Below are 21922 nucleotides of genomic sequence, written 5' to 3'. Positions count from 1 at the left end.
GGAGATCAATCCTGGGTGTTCATTGGAAAGTCTGATGCTAAAGGTGAAACTCCAATACTTTGGCCACCTCATGTGACGAGTTGACTCACTGGAAAAGACTTTGATGCTCGGAATGATTGGGGGCAGGAGGAGAAGGGGACAACAGAGAATGAGATGGTTGGATGGCATCACCGACTCGATGGACATGAGTTTGAGTGAACTCTGGGAGTTGGTGATGGACAGGGAGGCCTGGCATGCTGTGCTTCATGGGGTCGCAAAGAGTCGGACACGACGGAGCGACTGAACTGAACTGAATCCAACAACACATAAAAAGGATCATATACCATGATCAAGTTGGATTCATCCAGGGTCGCAAAGATGGTTCAACATATGCAAATCAATCAATGTGATACACCACATTAACAAAATAAAGACAAAAACCATGTGATCATTTCAACAGATATAGAAAAAGCATTTGATAAAATTCAGTATTCATTTTTGCTAAAAACTCTCACCAAAGTAGGTACAGAGGAAATTTTTAAAAATAATAAAAATGCTTAATAAAAACATTTATGACAAACTCATAGTCAACCAAATACTCAACAGTGAACAGCTAAAAGTCTTCCCACTAAATTCTAGAACAAGTCAAGGATATTTGACTCACCACTTCTATTCATCATAGTGCAGACTTGGATTGGAAGAATTAACATTGCTAAAACGGTCATACTACCCAAAGCAGTCTACAGATTTAATGTGATTCCTATCAAACTATAATCCTAAAATTTATACAGAGCCACAAATAATCCTAAAATTTATATAGAGCCACTAAAGACCCAGAATTGCCAAAGCAATGCTGAAGGGAAAGAACAAAGCTAGGGGCATAACACACCCAGACTTCAGACAATACTACACTACAGTAATCAAAACAGCATTGTATTGGCACAAAAACAGACATGCAAATCCATGGAACAGAACATAGAAACCCACATACCTATAATCAATTAATCTTGGACAAAGGAGGCAAGAATATACAATGGAGGAAAGAAGTCTATTCAGTAAGTGGTTTGGGAAAACTGGACAGCCTTATGTACATCAATGAAGCCAAAACACGCCCTCACACCATACAGAAAAATAAACAAACTCAAAATGGCTTAAAGACCTAAATATAAGACATGCCACCATAAAACCCCTAGAAAAGAACACAGGCAAGACATTCTTTGACATAAATCTTACCAATACCTTCTTAGGTCAGTCTCCCAAGGCAAAAGAAAGAAAAGCAAAATTAATTGGACTGAATTAAATTTATAAGCTTTTGCACAGTAAAGGAAACCATAAAAAAAAACCACAAAATTAAAAAAAAAAAACAAAACCTTACAGAATGGGAGAAAATATTCACAACTGATGTGATCAACAAAGGCTTAATTTCCCAAATATACAAACAGCACATACAGCTCAATATCTAACAAACCACCCAATCAAATATGGGCATAAGACTTAAGTAGACACTTTTCCTAAAAAGAAACCATCAGGCACATAAAAAGACATCAAGAATCATCAAGAAAACCACAATGAGGTATCACTTCAAGCCTGTCAGAATGGCTGACATCAAAAAGACCACAAGTAACCAATGTTGCCAAAGATGCAGAGAAAATGGAAGCCCTCATGCACTGTTGGTGGGAATGAAAACTGATACAGCCACTACGGAGAACAGTATAAAGGGTCCTTTAACAACCAAAGACAAAGTTACTATATGATCTGGCAATCTCACTCCTAAGTACAGATCCAGAAAAGACAAAAACTCTAAAAGATACATGCACCCCAATGTACACAGCAGCATTATTTAAGATAGCCAAGGCACAGATGACATAGTTACACACACACATATATGCGTATACACACACACAAAATGGAATATTACACAGCTGAAAAAGATAATGAAAACTGCCATTTGGAGCAACATGGATGGACCTAGAGATCATCATACTAAGTGAAGTCAGAGGAAGACAAATATCGTATGATATCACTTACATGTGGAATATAAAATATGAAAGGAACTTATTTACAAAACAGAAATAGATTCACAGACATAGGAAATAATCTTATGGTTACCAAAGAGAATGGAGGCGGAGGGATAAATTCAGTTTGGGATTAACAGATACACACACATATATTAGCTAAACTAGGATCTACTATGTAGCACAGGGAACTATATTCAATCTCTTGTAATATAATAGAAAAGAATCTGAAAAAGTATGTATTATGGATAACTGAATCACTATGCTGTAACCTAAAACACCACACTGTAAATTAACCATACCTGAACTTAAAAAACACAGTAAGACTGCACAAATTTAAAGTAGGAAAAATTAAAAGAAAAAAAAGTATGAAGATGAAAAATGGAGCCTGGAACAAGGCAAAATAAAAGAAGCCAAAAAAGGGCAAGACATGTTAATCTACACTTGCTACAGTGGGCCCAGTTTTGGCTCTGTAGTTTCACTTTAGCAGCTAATGCTATAATGTATCACTATCTATTTTTCCCTAAGGTTCTTAAGAAGATAGTATATGATATAGTGACATTCTCAATAACAGCTGTGCTTAGTCACTCAGTCATATCCGACTCTCTGAGACCCCATGGACTGTAGCCCACCAGGCTCCTCGGTCCATGGTGATTCTCCAGGCAAGAATACTGGAGTGGGCTGCCATGCCCTCCTCCAGGGGATCTTCCCAACCCAGGGATCGAACCCAGGTCTTCTGCATTGCAGGTGGATTTTTTTTACCATCTGAGCCACACTGCAATGAGCTTCATAAGGTTCAACACAAAGCACAATTCAGAAAGAAAACAAACATGGGAGAGTTAAACAATGTGCTCTTTAGACCCAGCTTTTGCTCTCTGCCTTGAACCAGGAATAGATTTCAGGATATCTAGTACAGCAGAAAGATCCTTTAGGCAATGCTCCCTTAACATTTATCTTTAATGTTTTGGTAAAACTGAGTGACAATGAACTTGAGATTGTGCTCTTCGTCAAGTGCCTCCTATAACTGGTCTGCTGAATACAGACCTATGTACCTTGATAGAAAGTTTTGGGTTGGATTACCATTCTTATGTGAAAGCTAAAAGGCCTAACAGGGAAGAGTCTAAACAGAAGGGTGCTTCATCCTGGTGATTCTGCAGGTAGGCAATGGGTCCCAGTTCTACTATCTGAGTGTTTGGTGAGCATCAGGGCAGGGTATGTGGAATCCTAATGGGCTTGGGATAGAGAACTGGCCTACTCAGTAGTATGCAGGAAGTGACTATATCTAGATGAATGAATTTTAATGCTTTTTTCCCTCCTTATATTACTTTTGAAACTGGGGGGAGGAAAGTACTTTAAAAATGCATGGAAAGAGGCACAGGGTCCAGGGTGTTGCAGATGGTAAGGAGAAGAACCCTGAAAGCACATATAGACTGATGTACGAGCTTGGATCCAGTGAGGGAGCAATGTGGATGGAGTCCTCTAGGCCCTGAAGCTGGGCCTGCAGGGTGGGAGGAACCAGGGACAACTGCTAAGAACACTGAATTGCTTTATTAAGAGCATCTGAGATCCCACCAAGTACAACTACCCATGTTGACAAATGTGTTATGTGAACTGGTATTTCCAACTAAAGTGCTGTAATCCTCATGAAAAGTGATGTATTTTCCATTTGAGGGAACATTAAAAAAGTAAAATGCATTTAAATAAGGCCACAGGTTGCCCTCCATTCTACAGGGAGCAATAAGAATGGGTATGTTAGCAGTGCCCATTCAGAACCACCAGCACAAGGATAACGGCAGCCCAGGCCCAGAGAAGAGCCTGCAAGGGTGACTCGTGAGATCGTGCTTTGGGCTTGATGGTGTCTTGGGACCACCTACAAGTCAGAGTATGGCAGGTTTTCCTTAGTCACATATTAGGGCCATGAGTACATACCAGCCTGATGTCTGCTGGGATATTCATGAAGAAATTACGGTACAGGTAAGAATTTGAGGTCATATTTATTTCCAGCATGCTCTCCCAGAAGAATATGACTGTCATGAGCTGAGAAGGACCAAGGCTCTCCTGCTGAAATAATTCTAGTGAATATAATGTGTTATTTAATTTGACAGGCAGAAAGAGAAGGGCTCTGTTATTAAAGTTGTTGTAAACAGAAAGCAAAACCTACCTATCTTCCAAGAAAAAAATACCCTGAATGAACCCAGAACTTCTTCAGTCATGACTTGATTCAGAAACCAGAAGGCTCCAGAACAATTCCTTACTAGAAGAGAATGAATGTCCAGGAGCTTTGTCCCAAGTCCCTGTCTCTGAAGAGGATGATGTCCCACAGGGAGACTGCATCTATTTCTTAGAATCTCTTTTGGCCAAGATGCAAACCATGAGACAGGAGCAGTGGTTCTCAACTTGGAATGATTCCCAGGTCTGAAATGAGCTCTGGGGCTCCTGGGTCGTGCAGCCTGAGCAGCAATCAGCTCTGCCTACCAGTAGTCTGGTACTAACCCTAGGATCTTCACCTGCCACTGAGTTGGCAACAGGCTCAGATTCATCAGGACCCTGTCTCTGGCCACCAGTGTGCCAGCACTAGTGCCAGGGCTCCTCAGGGATCCGCAATCACATACATAAAAATACAATTAGCGACTTAGATAAAAAGGGGCAGCAGAGGAACATGTTCTAGAAGAAGGAACAGATAAAACCCTAGAAGATGAACTAAGTGGAGATAGCCTACCTACATGAGAAAGACCTCAGAGTAATGATCATAAAGATGATCAAAGAACTTGGAAGAAGAATGAGTGCACAGAACGAGAAGTTAGAAGTTTTTAAACGAGAAAGCACAAAGAATAACCAGATGTGGAAAATGCAGTAACTGAAATGAGAACTACATTGGAAGGAATCAACAGTAGACTAAATGATACAGGAAAATGGATCACTGAGCTGGAAGACAGAACAGTGAAAACCACTGCCGCTGAGCAGAAAAGAAATAAGGACAGTTTAAGAGACCTCCGGGACAACATCAAGCCCACTAATATTCACATTATAGAGGTCCCAGAAGGAGGAGAGCAAGAAGTGCTTCAGAAATAACTGAAGAGATAATAGCTGAAAACTTTCCTAAACTGAGAAATGAAAGTCATCCACCTCTAGGAACCACAGAATCTCATACAGGATTAACCCAAAGAGGAACACACCAAGAATACTGTAATCAAAAATCAAAATGACAAAAACTAAAGATAAAGAGAGAACACAAAGAGCAGCAAGAGAAAAGTAACAAATTACACAGAATGACATTCCCACAAGGCTATCAGCTGATTTTTCAGTAGACTCTGCAGGCCAGATGGAAGTGACATGATATATTTAAAGGAATGAAAGAGAAAAACCTACAACCAGGAATAGTCTACCCAGCAAGGTTCTTATTCAGATTTGATGAAGAAATCAAAAACTTTATAGACAAGCGAAATCTAACAGAATTCAGCATCACCAAAGTGGCCTTAACAATAAATGTTACATGAATTTCTCTAGGCAAAAAATAAAAGGCCACAATTACAAAAGAGAAAATTATGGAATGAAAGAGCTCACTGGCAAAGGTAAAGTAACATTAGGAAATCATTCACATACAAAGTTAGTAAAGGTAGGAAATCATTCATATACAAAGGTAGTAGGGAGATTAAGAGAGACAAGTAGTTAAGATCATCTGTATCTACAATAAGCAGTTAAGGGATACACAAAACAATTAGATGTAAAATATGGGCTTCCCAGGTGGCACAATGTAAAGAATCCACCTGCCAGCACAGGAAACACAAGAGACATGGGTTTGATTCCTGGGTCAGGAAGATGATCTGTTGAAGGAAATGGCAGCTCACTTCAGTATTCTTGCCTGGAGAATTCCAAGGACAGAGAAGCCTGTTGGGTTACAGTCCACGAGGTTGCAAAGAGTCAGACATGACTAAGCTACTGAGCATGCACACACACACACACACATAATATGAAAAACAGTATTCATTAGGAGAGGAATGTGCAAACTCAGGTGTTTTTTTAAATGCATTTGAAACTAAGAGAGAGCTCCTTAAAACAATCATGTACATACCCAGACTGCTATATAAAAACTTCATGGTAACTGCAAACCAAAGCTCTATAATAAATAGACACACAACAAAGAAAAAGGACTACAAACATACACTAAAGATAGTCATATCAGAAGAGAACAGAACAAAAGAAGAGAGAAAAAAAGACCGACAAAACAAACCCATACTACACATAAAAAACAAACAACAAAAACCTATTGCAGAGCATAGGGAACTATATTCAATACCTTGTAATAACTTATAATGGAAAAGAACAGAAGTGTGTGTATATATATAACTGAATAACTGCTGTACACCTGAAACACTGTAAATCAAATATATGTCAATAAAAAACCCAAACGATTAACAAAAAAGCAGTGAGGATATACATATACATGATTACCTTAAATGTAAATGACCTAAATGCTCCAACCAAAAAATACAGACTGAATGGAAGAAAAACAAGACCCATATATATGCTGCTTACAAGAGACTCATTTCAGATCTAGGGACACATACAGACCGAAAGTGAGAGGATGAAAAAGGGTATTTCATGCACGTGGAAATTAAAAGAAAGCTAAAGTAGCAATATGCATATCAACCAGACAAAACAGACTTTAAAATACTGTTACAAGAGACAAAGAGAGACAGTATAATGATCAAGTGATCAAGAAACCATGACAACTGTAAATATATCTGCACCCAACATAGGAGCTCCTCAATATGTAAGGTAAAAATTAACCAACATAAAAGGGGAAATTGAGAGTAAGACAATACTAGTATGGGACTTTAATACCCCATTTACATCCAGACAGAAAATCAATAAGGAAACACAGACCTTGATAACACATTAGACTAAATGGACTTACTTGATACATTTAGAGTATTCCATATGAAAGCAGCAGAATAAAAATGAAACTAAAAGCTGGTTTTTTGAAAAGATAAACAAAACTGATAAACCTTTAGCTAGACTCATTAGGGAAAAAAAAAAAAGTAAGAGGGCCTAAATCAATAAAATCAGAAATGAAAAGGGAGAAGTTACAGCCCACACCACAGAAATACAAAGGATCACAAGAGACTATTATGAAAAACCATATGCAAATAAAATGGGAACCTTGAAGAAATGGACAAATTCTTAGAAAGGTACAATCTCCCAAGATTGAACCAGGAAGAAATAGAAAATATGAATAGACCAATAACTAGTATTGAAATTGAATAGTATTTTTAAAACTCCCAACAAAAAGAAGTTTAGAACCAAATAGCTCCATGGGTGAGTTGTAGCAAACATTTAGAGAAGAGTTAACACCTCTCACACGCTAGTAAAGTCATGCTCAAAATTCTCCAAGCCAGGCTTCAGCAATATGTGAACTGTGAACTCCCAGATGTTCAAGCAGGTTTTAGAAAAGGCAGAGGCACCAGAGATAAAATTGGCAACATCCGCTGGATCATGTAGAAAGCAAGAGAGTTCCAGAAAAACATCTATTTCTGCTTCATTGACTATGCCAAAGCCTTTGACTGTGTGGATCACAATAAACTGTGGAACGTTCTGAAAGAGATGGGAATACCAGACCACCTGACCTGTCTCTTGAGAAACCTGTACGCAGGTCAGGAAGCAACAGTCAGAACTGTACATGGAACAACAGACTGGTTCCAAATAGGAAAAGGAGTACGTCAAGGCTGTATATTGTCACCCCGCTTATTTAACTTATATGCAGAGTACATCATGAGGAACGCTGGGCTGGAAGAAGCACAAGCTGGAATCAAGATTGCCAGGAGAAATATCAATAACCTCAGATATGCAGATGATACTACCCTTATGGCAGAAAGTGAAGAGGAACTCAAAAGCCTCTTGATGAAAGTGAAAGAGGAGAGTGAAAAGGTTGGCTTGAAGCTCAACATTCAGAAGACAAAGATCATGGCATCTGGTCCCATCACTTCATGGGAAATAGATGGAAAAACAGTGGAAACAGTGTCAGACTTTATTTTTTGGGCTCCAAAATCACTGCAGATGCTGACTGCAGCCATGAAATTAAAAGACGCTTACTCCTTGGAAGGAAAGTTATGACCAACCTTGATAGTATATTAAAAAGCAGAGACATTACTTTGCCAACAAAGGTCCATCTAGTCAAGGCTATGGTTTTTCCCGTGGTCATGTATGGATGTGAGAGTTGGACTGTGAAGAAAGCTGATCGCCAAAGAATTGATGCTTTTGAACTGTGGTATTGGAGAAGACTCTTGAGAGTCCCTTGGACCGCAAGGAGATCCAACCAGTCCATTCTAAAGGAGATCAATCCTGGGTGTTCATTGGAAGGACTGATGCTAAAGCTGAAAATGCAATACTTTGGCCACCTCATGCGATGAGTTGACTCACTAGAAAAGACTCTGATGCTGGGAAAGGTTGGGGGCGGGAGGAGAAGGGGACGACAGAGAATGAGATGGCTGGATGGCATCACCGACTCTGTGGACATGAGTTTGAGTGAACTCTGGGAGTTGGTGATGGACAGGGAGGCCTGGCGTGCTGTGATTCATGGGGTCGCGGAGAGTCGGACACGACTGAGCGACTGAACTGAACACCTCTCCTGCTGGAACTATTCTAAAAAATTGCAGAGGAAGGAATACTTCCTAACTTATTCTATGGGCTACCATCACCCTGATACCAAAACCAGACAAAGATACCAACAACACCAAAAAAATAACAGACCAGTATCACTGATGAACATAGATGCAAAAATCCTCAACAAAATACTAGAAAACCAAATCCAGCAATAACTTAAAAGGCCCATACACAATGATCAAATGGGATTTATCCCAGGGATGCAAGGACTTTTCACCACCCACAAATCAATCAGTATGATACACCACATTAGCGAACTAAAGAACAAAAACCATGTGATGATCTAAATAGATGCAGAAAAAGCTTTTGATAAAAGTTAATATTGGTTATGGTAAAACCTCTCCAAAAAGTGGGCACAGAAAGAACATACCTAAAAACAGTAAAGGCCACATATAAAAAGCCCACAGCTAACGTTATACTAAACAGTGAAAAGCTGAAAGCATTCCCTCTAAGATCAGGAAGAAGACAAGAATGCCCACTCTTGCCACTTTTATTCAACACAGTTTTGGAAGTCCTAGCCATGGCAATCAAAGAAGAAAAAGAAATAAAAGGAATCCAAATTGGAAAGGAAGAAGTAAAACTGTCATTGTTTGCAGATGAAATGATAACGATACACAGAAAATCCTAAAGATGCCACCAGAAAAACTACTAGAGTTCATCAGTGAACTGGATAAAGCTGTAGGACCAAAATTAACATACAGAAATAGGTTGCATTTCTATATGCTAACAAAAAAAATATAAAAAAAGACAAATTAATTTAGTTACTTTCTATAGCTAGGAGAGAAAATCAAACCAGTTGACTTCAGAGTAACTGACAGCTCTTCACTAGGCACTACACAAGAGCACTGATAATGCACTGATTTTCCAGCACTGTTTTTATTCCAGGTGCTTGTCAAGAAGTAAACGTTTAGAAAAGTGGAAACTTTTAAATATGGCTGAAAGGTTTTAAATAGACTGAGAGGAATTGCTTTTCTTTTAAAATAGATTACTGAAAAATAAAAGCTGCTTACAACCCTAAATTCAGCACTCACGAGACAGTCTCTGGAATTTCATCTTCCTTTTTGAAGCGACCTGACCATATTAGAATCTTCTTCTCCCAATCCGTAGGCTTATGCAATGGCACTCTGTGGCTGTAAGCGTCTATGAGAAAAACAAGAGAATATATCTTATTTATATGAGATTGACTCCCAAATTTAGCAACAGAAAAATGCTACTTGTGCTTTTTAGCTATTCACTAAACAGAATCATTGAGAAACCTCAAGTTAATTAGAGCTTTATTTGAATGGAATTTCTTAGGTTGCTCATTTATTTCTTAAATGAGATTCAAAAATTTTGTAAGGACTGAGGTAAAATAAAAACATTATTTCCCAATATAAGCCCCAGCCATTGAAAGCTGAAAGAACACCATGAACAAAGATATAAAGGTGAGAAGGATGAACTAAGAAGGGAACAGCATGGCCCTGTTTGACTTTGGTAGAATTTTTAAGTCTGTAAGGTAAAATTAGATTAAAAAAGAACCTGAATGGCAGACTAAGGGTTTTAGACCTGACTCACAAACTATTGTACTTAGAAAGTTTAATCTGCACAGTGGCTGGAAAGAGAAAGGATAGGACCGAGTGGACAAGACCAAATAAGAGATTATAATACAACCTATTATAATACAAGGGTGAGTTCTTACAGTCTCAACCAGAGTTGTAACAGTGGGAAGAGAGACAGGGAGTCAATCTGAAAGAATTTGGAGATTGATTAAGATAAAGACAGATTCATGAAGAATCTCAAACTTGGATGATTAAAACAAAAGCAGTATTGCTAACAAAAATAAGGCGACTGAAAACAACCAGTCAGGAGAGGAAAAAGTACTAATGCCATTTTAGATCTACTGGGTCTAAATTCACGCCATCTGAGTAAGTTTCATTAATGAGTTGGGAGTGGAGATAACCACTGGTGCAAAGAAAGAGCCAGTGAGGATGATAGACGCAGAAGAGCAGGGGCTGAGCTTTGGTGCATGACCCAGAAAGGACAAAGAGGCAGCAGAGGAAAATGGAGCAGCCGAAACAGGCAGAACCATAGACTGTAAAAGAGTCTTTCAAAGGAAGGGGAAGTCACTGAAGATGAGAAGCAGAAAAAGGGGATCATAGAACGTCAAAGGACGTTACAAAGGACCCTGGAGATAATCTCATCTAACTTTCACGTACTGCTGACATCTCTCTGGCAGACAGACCATCTCCTTGACTACGTCACCTTTGTTTACGCTGCACCTTTCACTTAATCAGAAGCCAACAGCAAGAGGAACAGAAAAGTCACTAAGGAAAAAAAATCCATAAAGAACCAAAGGCAAGAAAAGACATTCAGAAGTACAGAAATAGTTCTGCTGTAATATTTTAGCACTTGGTACTTTCTCTATAATTTATGTACTACACACTCATTAAAGACAATTCAGAAAGTACAGATGTGAAAAAAGAAAGATAAAAACCACGCTTAATTCTCCTCTCACAGTATGAGCACTATGTTTATTTTGGTATGTTTCCTAAATCTTATCACCATACATAGGTACATATATGTAATTTCTATATGTACCATTCTTGGGCTTATACACAATATAGAATTTTGTATCCTGCTTTGTTCATTAACATTATGACAAAAACTTTCCATGCCAGTATGTTGTATTTATAAGCACCATTTCCAATAGTTGCACAACAGATTATTTAACATTTAGACTAATTTCTCATTTTCCTTTATATATGTGTATAAATATATATAGATACACATATACATACACATATATATAAATAAATGGGAACAGCTTTACATTCAAAGCTTTTTCCACATAAAGGGATTATTCCTTAGGATAGATCCCCAAAAGTGAAATACTAGGTCAAGGGGTATAAATACTTTTAACCTCTTAATAAATATTCTTTGAGAATAGTTCTTTTCCACCCACCAGTACCTATCTGGCCCTAGTGTAGGGCCCAGAAGAAGCAATTCCCATGAAGAAGCAATGAGCAAGTAGTTCCTGGGGCCATACAGTTTAAATATCATGCTCCTTTCCACAGTACTGACAGTGACAGAACTTGGAGTTAGGGATAGGACTAAACATGGCTGAAGTTAATGTACAAGCCAGTGCGTAGCCCTAAGTATATTGTACCCAAATGTCATTTTTTGATTTGGTTCATCTTTGAGGTATGGATGTGAGAGCTGGACTGTGAAGAAAGCTGATCGCTGAAGAATTGATGCTTTTGAACTGTGGTGCTGGAGAAGACGCTTGAGAGTCCCTTGGACTGCAAGGAGATCCAACCAGTCCATTCTAAAGGAGATCAATCCTGGGTGTTCATTGGAGGGACTGATGCTGGATCTGAAACTCCAATACTTTGGCCACCTCATGCGACGAGTTGACTCACTGGAAAAGACTCTGATGCTGGGAGGGATTGGGGGTGGGAGGAGACGGGGACAACAGAGAATGAGATGGCTGGATGGCATCACCGACTCGATGGACATGAGTTTGAGTGCTTCGGGAATTGGTGATGGACAGGGAGGCCTGGCATGCTGTGACTCATGGGGTTGCAAAGAGTCGGACACAACTGAGCGACTGAACTGAACTGAATATTTACTTTGGTGCATCTATCATCTATAGAAAGCTCTAGTCAAATCCTTGAGGTAAGAGATGAAAATGACAAATGGGAAAAATGAAGAAATCACTGCCACATGTAAGTACAACTAATATAAGTACAATTTGGGAAGTCTGAACTATATCATAGGGACCCCTGTGACCACCTCTCTTTTAGGTCCTTTTGATTCCAGGTTGTTCTAGTCTTTGGGAAATGCCTAGTCCATAACTGGAAAGACAAATAAAAACTTACGGGTTGGAGGCTTTGGACTTTCCTGGGGTTTGCTGCAAAATCCATTTGTTCTCTTCAAATCAGAACTTCTGGTAAGCCTTAAAGATGAGAAAGCATCTCTTTCACACGACCTAAAACAACTTCCTAGTAAAGAGAAAAAAAATGTTTCACATAAAGGAAATCTGATATCTTACAATGAAAAATGCCTGCAAAATATATATTTCATTTATAAAAATTAACTCACTTAAAAAATGAATATCCTACTCTATGTAAGATACATGTATTATATTTAAAGTGCTATGCTTAGTGTTATCTTAAAATATGCATGTTTTGCTGATTAGGAAATTAGGAATTTACAATATATTTTATTGGCTTTAAGTTTTATAAAAGTAATTCTCACATGTCTTATAACAATAATGATTCTGTTATGAATCATTAGTGTTAGTCTAACCCTCAGTGTTAGCATGAACGTTTTTAATCAATAATTAGTCAGAATTCAAAGCAGAGACAGCCAGAAACAGTTCGGATGTGGGTAAAAGAGGATAATTCTGAGTATGGGGGTGAGGAGTCATACAAGAGACTAGGGCTGATCCTCAGTCAAAGGATCATCACAAAAGAGCCCTAGGGCCCTAGGTTGTGGAAGAAGGGACACGCCAGAAGAATGAAACAGAAAAGAAAGCTGGAAAGGCAGCAATAATAAATCTGATCACGATCCTGATGCTCCATGATGCGCTGGGGGACAAAGAATGGGATCCCCAAGATTTGCCTTTAATGTGACAAGAATGAGCCCTCACAGTTTTATGCTTAAAACTTCACAGAATTAAAGCAGTTTTAAAAAGCTATTTGTTAGTGGATAAACAGTCTGTACCTTTGAATTTCCAGATGCCTAACAGAGTGCCATTGTAGCTTCAGAGTTTGAAGCAGTAAGGGGAGGAAAGAGAGGGAAGAGCAGTAAAATGTGGTTACAGCATTGGATCTCCGAAAGTTGGTGAGAACCATAATTACCTTGCTTTTTCTTTCTCCTGCTGTTACGAAGATCTTTAAACATAGCAATCTTTAAAAAAAATCACTGTGGACTTCTCATGGACACACGTTTATATTTGTGCAAAGATTTTTAAAAGAACACTTTTATTGATACATAATTTCACATTAAAAATTCATCCTTTTAAATGTGTAAAACAAAGAATCACCTTCCGCTTCAATATTCTGCTCAATAGGAATTAATCAGAGAGAGAGAGGGTCAAAAGATGGAGGAGGGAGTTAGCTTTGCTGTCCACTAATAACTGGACAGAGACTTCCTTCAGTGCCTTTCACCAAGAGGTTTGCCAGCGTTTGCTGAAGGGCTCTGTGTGCATTTGGGGGGCATGCTCTGGGGGTGGATATGGAAGAAGCTGTTTGCATTGTATTAGCTCTGCTGCTGCTGCTGCTAAGTCACTTCAGTCGTGTCCGACTCTGTGTGACCCCATAAACGGCAGCCCATCAGGCTCCCCCGTCCCTGGGATTCTCCAGGCAAGAACACTGGAGTGGGTTGCCATTTCCTTCTCCAATGTGTGAAAGTGAAAAGGGAAAGTGAAGTCGCTCAGTCATGTCTGACTCGTAGCGACCGCATGGACTGCAGCCTACCAGGCTCCTCCATCCATGGGATTTTCTAGGCAAGAGTACTGGAGTGGCTTACCATTGCCTTCTCCAGTATTAGCTCTGAGTAAGGTTTAAAAAAAAAAAGAGGCAAGCCCGTTAAGTGAGGGTTTCCACGGGACAGACAGACTAAACAGTAACAGTCCTCTGGGGGTAGGGGTTTGAGGAGCTCCAAATCCATTCTGCCTTTTTCAGTGTCTGCTGTATTTTTCAGAGCTACATGATTTCAAGGTATTAGTTTCAAAGTATTACTGTGAAGCCAAGAGGAGACATGAATCAGTTAACATTCCATGAGCCTCGCTGTTCTCACCATGACTAAATCATTTTCTTGGTCAAATGCTACACAGATTGTCACAAGCCTCTGGGTATTCCCTAGAGTTCTGAAAAAGTTGACTCTAAGACTATGGTCATATTTTCATTGCTTTTATATAGGGGTGAATTTTCAGAAGTCCTATTTTCAGAATGAATTGTCAGATTCACTAACATACCTTAAGCTGGAACCTCTATTTGTATCAAGATTTGTGGTTGCCTGCAGTCTGATTTCTTTCACAAGAGGCCTCATTTATTTCAGTTTTCTAGGTAGCAGTCCCAGAAAGCTTTGCCTGGGTCTGAGTACCCACACTACCAGTGCCACCTAGTGACAGCATGTGTACACTGTAAGAAAAGTAGATAAATTATGATTGATCTTTGTTTCCTCATTTGAAATGTAGATAATGTAGTATTTACTTCAACAAGGCTGATTTAAAAGGTTAAATGGAAAATACACGTGAGAGTACTTGGCAAGATGCTTGAAACATGGCAGGTATTCTAAACATTGTTTCCTTAAATGCTAATCTTCAAAACATTTCCAGAGCACTTCAATTTTATCCCTAAGATGGTCAGAATCTCTGACCAAGGTAGTTTCAAATTGTTATCATGGCACAAATAAATTCCATCCATCTCTTCTAAAGTTTTTCATAACTTTCATGATTAAAACAAAAATATTTAATGCTGTGATTCTCAAACTTCAGGATGCATCAGACCACCCAAATGGCTCGGTAAAATGCCAATCATAGGCACACCTATCTCCAGTTTTAGAAACTGTTTTGGGTTGAATCTGCATTTCTAACAAGCTCTTAGGTGAAGCTTCTACTGCTGCTTTGAAACCACACTTTGAGAACTACTGGGTTTTGTATCTTTTTTTTAAACTATGGTAGAAAACATGTAACACAAAATTTACCATTTTAACCACTTTACAGTGCTATGGCATTAAGTACACTCACATTGTTTTGCCACCATCATCACCATCCGGGGCTTCCCAGGTGGCTCAGTGGTAAAGAATTTGTCCTCCAGTACAGGAGACAGGGGTTTGATCCCTGGGTCAGGAAGATCCATTGGAAGAGGAAATGGCAACCAACCCCAGTATTCTTGCATGGGAAATCCCATGGGCAGAAGAGTCTGGCAGGCTGCATGGGGGTCGCAGAGAGCTGGACATGACTGAGCATGCACACACCACCACCATCCATCTTTAGGACTTTTTCATCTTCCCCAGAAGACCACTAGTTTAATGTGACCTATAAGGTCCCTTCCCACACCATCCTGTCCTATCCCCTCTGGCAGTTACTGAGACAGAAAGGAACCAAGTTAAGTGACAGTTTGAGCTCTACTGTCTAAAGAGGAAACAGAAAAAGAACCAATGATTATCTCCTTAGGGACCATCCTTTCCCATCCCTCTTAATTAGAACAGAGGAAGTTCAGAAAAACAGAACAGAGACAGTTTAGAAGAGTAAAAGACAAATTGCCTCTTAGCTCAGTTCACTTCAGTTTAGTTCAGTCGCTCAGTCGTGTCCGACTCTTTCACAGCATGCCAGGCCTCCCTGTCCATCACCAACTCCCGGAGTCTACCCAAACTCATGTCCATTGAGTCGGTGATGCCATCCAACCACCTCATCCTCTGTCGTCCCCTTCTCCTCCCACCCTCGATCTTTCCCAGCTTCAGGGTCTTTTCAAATGAGTCAGCTGTCCGCATCAGGTGGCCAAAGTATTGGAGTTTCAGCTCCAGCATCAGTCCTTCCAATGAACACCCAGGACTGCACTCCTTTAGGATAGACTGGTTGGATCTCCTTGCAGTCCAAGGGACTCTCAAGAGTCTTCTCCAACACCACAGTTCAAAAGCATCAATTCTTTGGCACTCAGCTTTCTTTATAGTCCAACTCTCACATCCATACATGACTACTGGAAAAACCATAGCCTTGACTAGGCAGACATTTGTTGACAAAGTAATGTCTCTGCTTTTTAATATGCTAAGTTGGTCATAACTTTCCTTCCAAGGAGTAAGCGTTTTTTAATTTCATGGCTGCAATCACCATCTGCAGTGATTCTGGAGCCCAAAAAAATACAGTCAGTTCAGGTTAAAGCAAAAACGTTACCATGTACACCTACTAACTGTCAGTCACACGAATGCATGTTTGGAGATAGTTATTCATTCAACAAATAGTACTTGTCAGGTATTGTTCTAGGCAATATAAAAAACAGGTAAAAATTTATGCCAGATGAGCTTATATTCTACCGGAGGAAGGGGGGAAAATACACATATATATAGTTAGATAGTAAATGCCAGAAAAAATAAACAAAGGGGAAACAAAGTATTTGTGTGCTTAAAATGTGGTGTGTGTGAGTGAGATTTTAGATAGGGCAGTAAGAGAAGTTCTCTACGAGAATGCCATGAAGGAAGTCATGGAGCTAGCATGCAGGTATCTGGTGGAAGGATACTCCAAACAGAAACAATAGTAAGTGCAAAGGCCCTAAAGTGGTTCCAGGGACACAACGAGGCAGCCAGCACGTCCAGAACAGAGGAATAATGAAGAGAGAGCAGGACTTGAGGTTACAGACACACCTAGGATGGAGGTGAAGAATAGGGACTTAAAGGCATGAGAGGTTTACCTAGATCAGAAAATATCTCCCAACCTTTTCTTACTACAACTTCACACTGAATGCCAGGAATTTTTCTCTCCCTAAGGAAATGGCAACCCACTCCAGTGTTCTTGCCTGGAGAATCCCAGGGATGGGGGAGCCTGGTGGGCTGCCGTCTATGGGGTCGCACAGAGTCGGACACAACTGAAGCGACTTAGCAGCAGCAGCAAGGTATAAATGGTATTAAAGCATAAGTAAACATAATATTATACATATTAGAAACAACAGACTATTGGAAAAAATAATTTAAAAACCCAGCATCACTTAAAAAAAATATATGAAGTCTTGATGTGATTTTGGTACTTATTCTGCAACTACAATAAAATTGAAGCATAAAAGTTTTAGTATAATTATTAACACTACTTTTCTATCTCAAAGAGATAAGAATTTCTTGCCCCAGACATCCAAGCCAAAAATTTTCCATCCTCTGGTGGATCACAATTAAAAGCAAACAAAAAACCCAAAAGAAAAACAGCCCTTTAACCCTCTGGCTTCACTAGCAGTCTGTCCCTGGCTGACCGAATCTGTGTCCCCAGGGCCTTAGCAGGAAGTCAAGCCTCACTGTGCCTGTAAGGTTCTGACTGGCAAATGACTTGTTAATCTTAAGAGTAGCTGTCCTTAAGCTTTAGTATGCAGTACAATCACCCAGAGGACTCATAACACATTCTACTGGACCCCGTTTCCAGAGTTTCTGATTCAGTAAGTGTATGTGGAGCCTGAGACCCTGCATTTCAAACAATTTCCCAGGTGATGTCAATCCTGTTGGTTTCAGTTCAGTTCAGTTGCTCAGTTGTGTCCGACTCTTTGCGACCCCATGAATCACAGCACGCCAGGCCCCCCTGTCCATCACCAATTCCTGAAGTTCACTCAAACTCATGTCCATCGAGTCGGTGATGCCATCCAGCCATCTCATTCTCTGTTGTCCCTGTATCCTCCCGCCCCCAATCCCTCCCAGTATCAGAGTCTTTTCCAGTGAGTCAACTCATCGCATGAGGTGGCCAAAGTATTGGAGTTTCTTTGGTTTAGGGGCTAACAATTTGTAAATCTGTGCCTTAGAGTTACCACTGCTACCTGGAGGCTTTAGCGGGTCAGTCTCAATGAATCTGATTCAAGAACTGACTTCTGTCCTGTTGTCCTTTCCTTTCCATTCTTTTTAACCCCATGATGGACAGTGCAGAGCAGTGGGAATGCTTTTTTCTTCCCCCTCAGAATCATTCAAGACTCTCTGGAGATAACAGTCAATGATGTTACCTGGAATATGACCAATCTCTGAAAATCAGTGATGATAAACGAAGGTTCAATGAATGCTGGTGGAGATAGAGGCTTTTATAAGATTATCTAATTTAGTGTTTCTTAAGAGTCGGACACGACCGAGCGACTGAACTGAACTGAACCTGTGTGAGGGCTTCCCTGGTGGCTCAGCTGGTAAAGAATCCGCCTGCAATGCAGGAGACCTGGGCTTGATCCCTGGGTTGGGAAGATCTCCTGAAGAAGGGAACTGGCTACTCACTCCAGTGTTCTGGCCTGGAGAATTCCATGGACAGTATAGTCCACGGAATTGAAGAGTCAGACACGACTGAGCGACTTTCACACACACTAGAACCTGTGTGAAGATCAGCTGCCAGGTTTGTTGCAAGTATGTTGCTAGGTATAAAGTTTGCCAAGGATCTGCTTAAAAATAAAATCATAGCATTTTATTGTTAAAACCCCTAAAACTGTACATCACAAACAGCTTTAATATATGCACATTTAAAAATATCAACCAGGAGACTGGGTGATTCCCAGGATGGAATGCAGACTCTGACAAATGTATCCAATTCTATTAAAAATGCATGACCTAACCATATAAACTTCAAGGTGGGAAAAAAATGGAGCTGACCTAAGTAACTTTGGAAAACATTGTTTTGACTGGAAACTATTAGACTAAAGACAAACAGAAATGTACTCTAGTTGGCAAATTTGTTTCTTCCAGGAGTACTGGTAGAAATTCTGAAACTATAAGTATATACCAGGATTGAACAAGTAAGTAACTAAACGGTAGATAATGACAGCCAGGTTTCTCATGGTCAAAGAAATCCAAAAACAAGGGTGGAAGGCTAGGAAGAATGTGGTGCTGGATTAGTCAGAGAACTCAGCATGAGCACCTTACACACACACACATGTATGTGTACACATACACAGATAACAGATACGAGAGAGACAGACACATAAATAGCTGTGAAAAGAAGAGAAGAAAAAAGCAAAGGAGAAAAGGAAAGATATACCCATTTGAATGCAGAGTTCCAAAGAATAGCAAGGAGAGATAAGAAAGCCTTCCTCAGCGATCAATGCAAAGAAATAGAGGAAAACAACAGAATGGGAAAGACTAGAGATCTCTTCAAGAAAATTAGAGATACCAATGGAACATTTCATGCAAAGATGGGCTCAATAAAGGACAGAAATGGTATGGACCTGACAGAGGCAGAAGATATTAAGAAAAGGCGGCAAGAATACACAGAAGAACTGTACAAAAAAGATCTTCACGACCCAGATAATCATGAAGGTGTGATCACTCGCACTACCTAGAGCCAGATATCCTGGAATGTGAAGTCAGGTGGGCCTTGGGAAGCATCACTACGAATAAAGCTAGTGGAGGCAATAGAATTCCAGTTGAGCTATTTCAAATTCTAAAAGATGATGCTGTGAAAGTGCTGCACTCAAAATGTCAGCAAATTTGGAAAACTCAGCAGTGGCCACACAACTGGAAAAGGTCAGTTTTCATTCCAATCCATCCAATCCCAAAGAAAGGTAATGCCAAAGAATGCTCAAACTACCACACAATTGCACTCATCTCACATGCTAGTAAAGTGATGCTTAAAATTCTCCAAGCCAGGTTTCAGCAAATACGTGAACCGTGAACTTCCAGATGTTCAAGCTGGTTTCAGAAAAGGCAGAGGAACCAGAGTTCAAATTGACAACATCCGCAGGATTATTGAGAAAGCAAGAGAGTTCCAGAAAACCATCTATTTCTGCGTTATTGACTATGCCAAAGCCTTTGACTGTGTGGATCACAATAAACTGGAAAATTCTGAAAGAGATGGCAATCCCAGACCACCTGACCTGCTTCTTGAGAAACCTGTATACAGGTCAGGAAGCAACAGTTAGAACTGGACATGGAACAACAGACTGGTTCCAAAGAGGAAAAGGAGTATGTCAAGGCTGTATATTGTCACCCTGCTTATTTGACTTATATGCAGAGTACATCATGAGAAATGCTGGGCTGGAGGAAGCACAAGCTGGAATCAAGATTGCCGGCAGAAATATCAATAACCTCAGATATGCAGATGACACCACCCTTATGGCAGAAAATGAAGAGGAACTAAAGAGCCTCTTGATGAAAGTGAAAGAGAGTGAAAAAGTTGGCTTAAAGCTCCACATTCAGAAAACTAAGATCATGGCATCTGGTCCTACCATTTCATGGCAAATAGATGGGGAAACGGTGGGAACAGTGGCTGACTTTATTTTTCTGGGCTCCAAAATCACTGCAGATAGTGACTGCAGCCATGAAATTAAAGGACTCTTGCTCCTTGGAAGGAAAGTTATGACCAACCTAGACAGCATATTAAAAAGCAGAGACATTACTTTGCCAACAAATTCCGTCTAGTCAAGGCTATGGTTTTTCCAGTGGTCATGTATGGATGTGAGAGTTGAACTATAAAGAAAGCCGAGCGCAGAAGAATTGATGCTTTTGAACTGTGGTGTTGGAGAAGACTCTTGAGAATCCCTTGGACTGCAAGGAGATCCAACCAGTCTATCCTAAAGGAGATCAGTCCTGGGTGTTCATTGGAGGGACTGATGCTGGAGCTGAAACTCCAATACTTTGGCCACCTGATGCAGAGAGCTGACTCATTTGAAAAGACCCTGATTCTGGGAAAGATTGAGGGCAGGAGGAGAAGAGGACGACCGAGGATGAGATGGTTGGATGGCATCACTGACACAATGGACATGGGTTTGGATGGACCCCGGGAGTTGGTAATGGACAGGGAGGCCTGGCGTGCTGCAGTTCACGGGGTCGCAAAGAGTTGGACACGACTGAGCGACTGAACTGAACACATGGTTTAGTACACACGCATATATTTCCTAGCTCTACCCACTAAGGCCTGGAATCAATGACACTTAAGTAGCAATAAGCATACTCACTGACCAAATCTTGGTGTCTAAATACCATTATCAATAAAAGGAACCCAGGCTCCCTAGAGAAAACTGGCTGATTCTAAGTTGGGGTAGAGAAAATACAGGATGAGTCTGGAATATCCTGGAATGCCAGAAAGTAGTGTTCAAAAAACAATACAATGGGGGCCTGTAAAGAGACATGGAAGTTGATCTGATAAAGCCTAAACTGGAATAATTTGAGCAACAAAGTAAATAACACAGTTATAGCAAGGTATAAAATATATGAGTCCATCCATAAAAAAATAAATGTGTCCAATAATAAATCATGTGGATATCAATAAATCACACTGTCTAGTATGATATGATGAGAAGGGCACTTTACCTCTGTGCTATTTATTCTTCCCCAAAACCCATAATCCTAGTCTTATCATGAGAAAGCATCAAACAAAACCAAACTGAGAGAAATCTGACAAAATATCTGACAAGTATTCCTCAAAACTGGCAAGACCATGAAAATCAAAGAATGTGAAACCATCACAGACCATATCTATGGAGATATGACAATTAGATGCAACGTGGTATCCTGGATTGGATCCTGGAACAGAAAATGGACATCAGCAGAATAATTGGTGAGAACCGAAGGAAGCCTCTCCTTCAGTGGATAGTAAAGTACCAATGTTAATTTATTAG

General features: G+C 40.0%; 1 protein-coding gene across 1 annotated transcript in view; it reads right to left on the bottom strand.

The window, feature by feature from the left end:
- FAM162A (family with sequence similarity 162 member A) overlaps positions 1-21922 on the bottom strand; it is a 47463-nt gene that overhangs the window by 8874 nt on the left and 16667 nt on the right. The window contains exons 2-3 of the mRNA XM_055393989.2: positions 12515-12637; positions 9689-9797 (exon numbers count right to left, since the gene is read on the bottom strand). Coding sequence (XP_055249964.1) covers positions 9689-9797; positions 12515-12637 — 232 coding nt within the window. The remainder of the gene's footprint in view (positions 1-9688; positions 9798-12514; positions 12638-21922) is intronic.

The sequence above is a fragment of the Moschus berezovskii genome, chromosome 1 (genome assembly GCF_049115385.1).
Source record: "Moschus berezovskii isolate FMDL1 chromosome 1, NW_MosBer_1.0, whole genome shotgun sequence".
Classification (NCBI taxonomy): domain Eukaryota; kingdom Metazoa; phylum Chordata; class Mammalia; order Artiodactyla; family Moschidae; genus Moschus; species Moschus berezovskii.
Note: the sequence above shows the minus strand (reverse complement) of the source record. Positions and strands in the feature narration are given on the sequence as shown.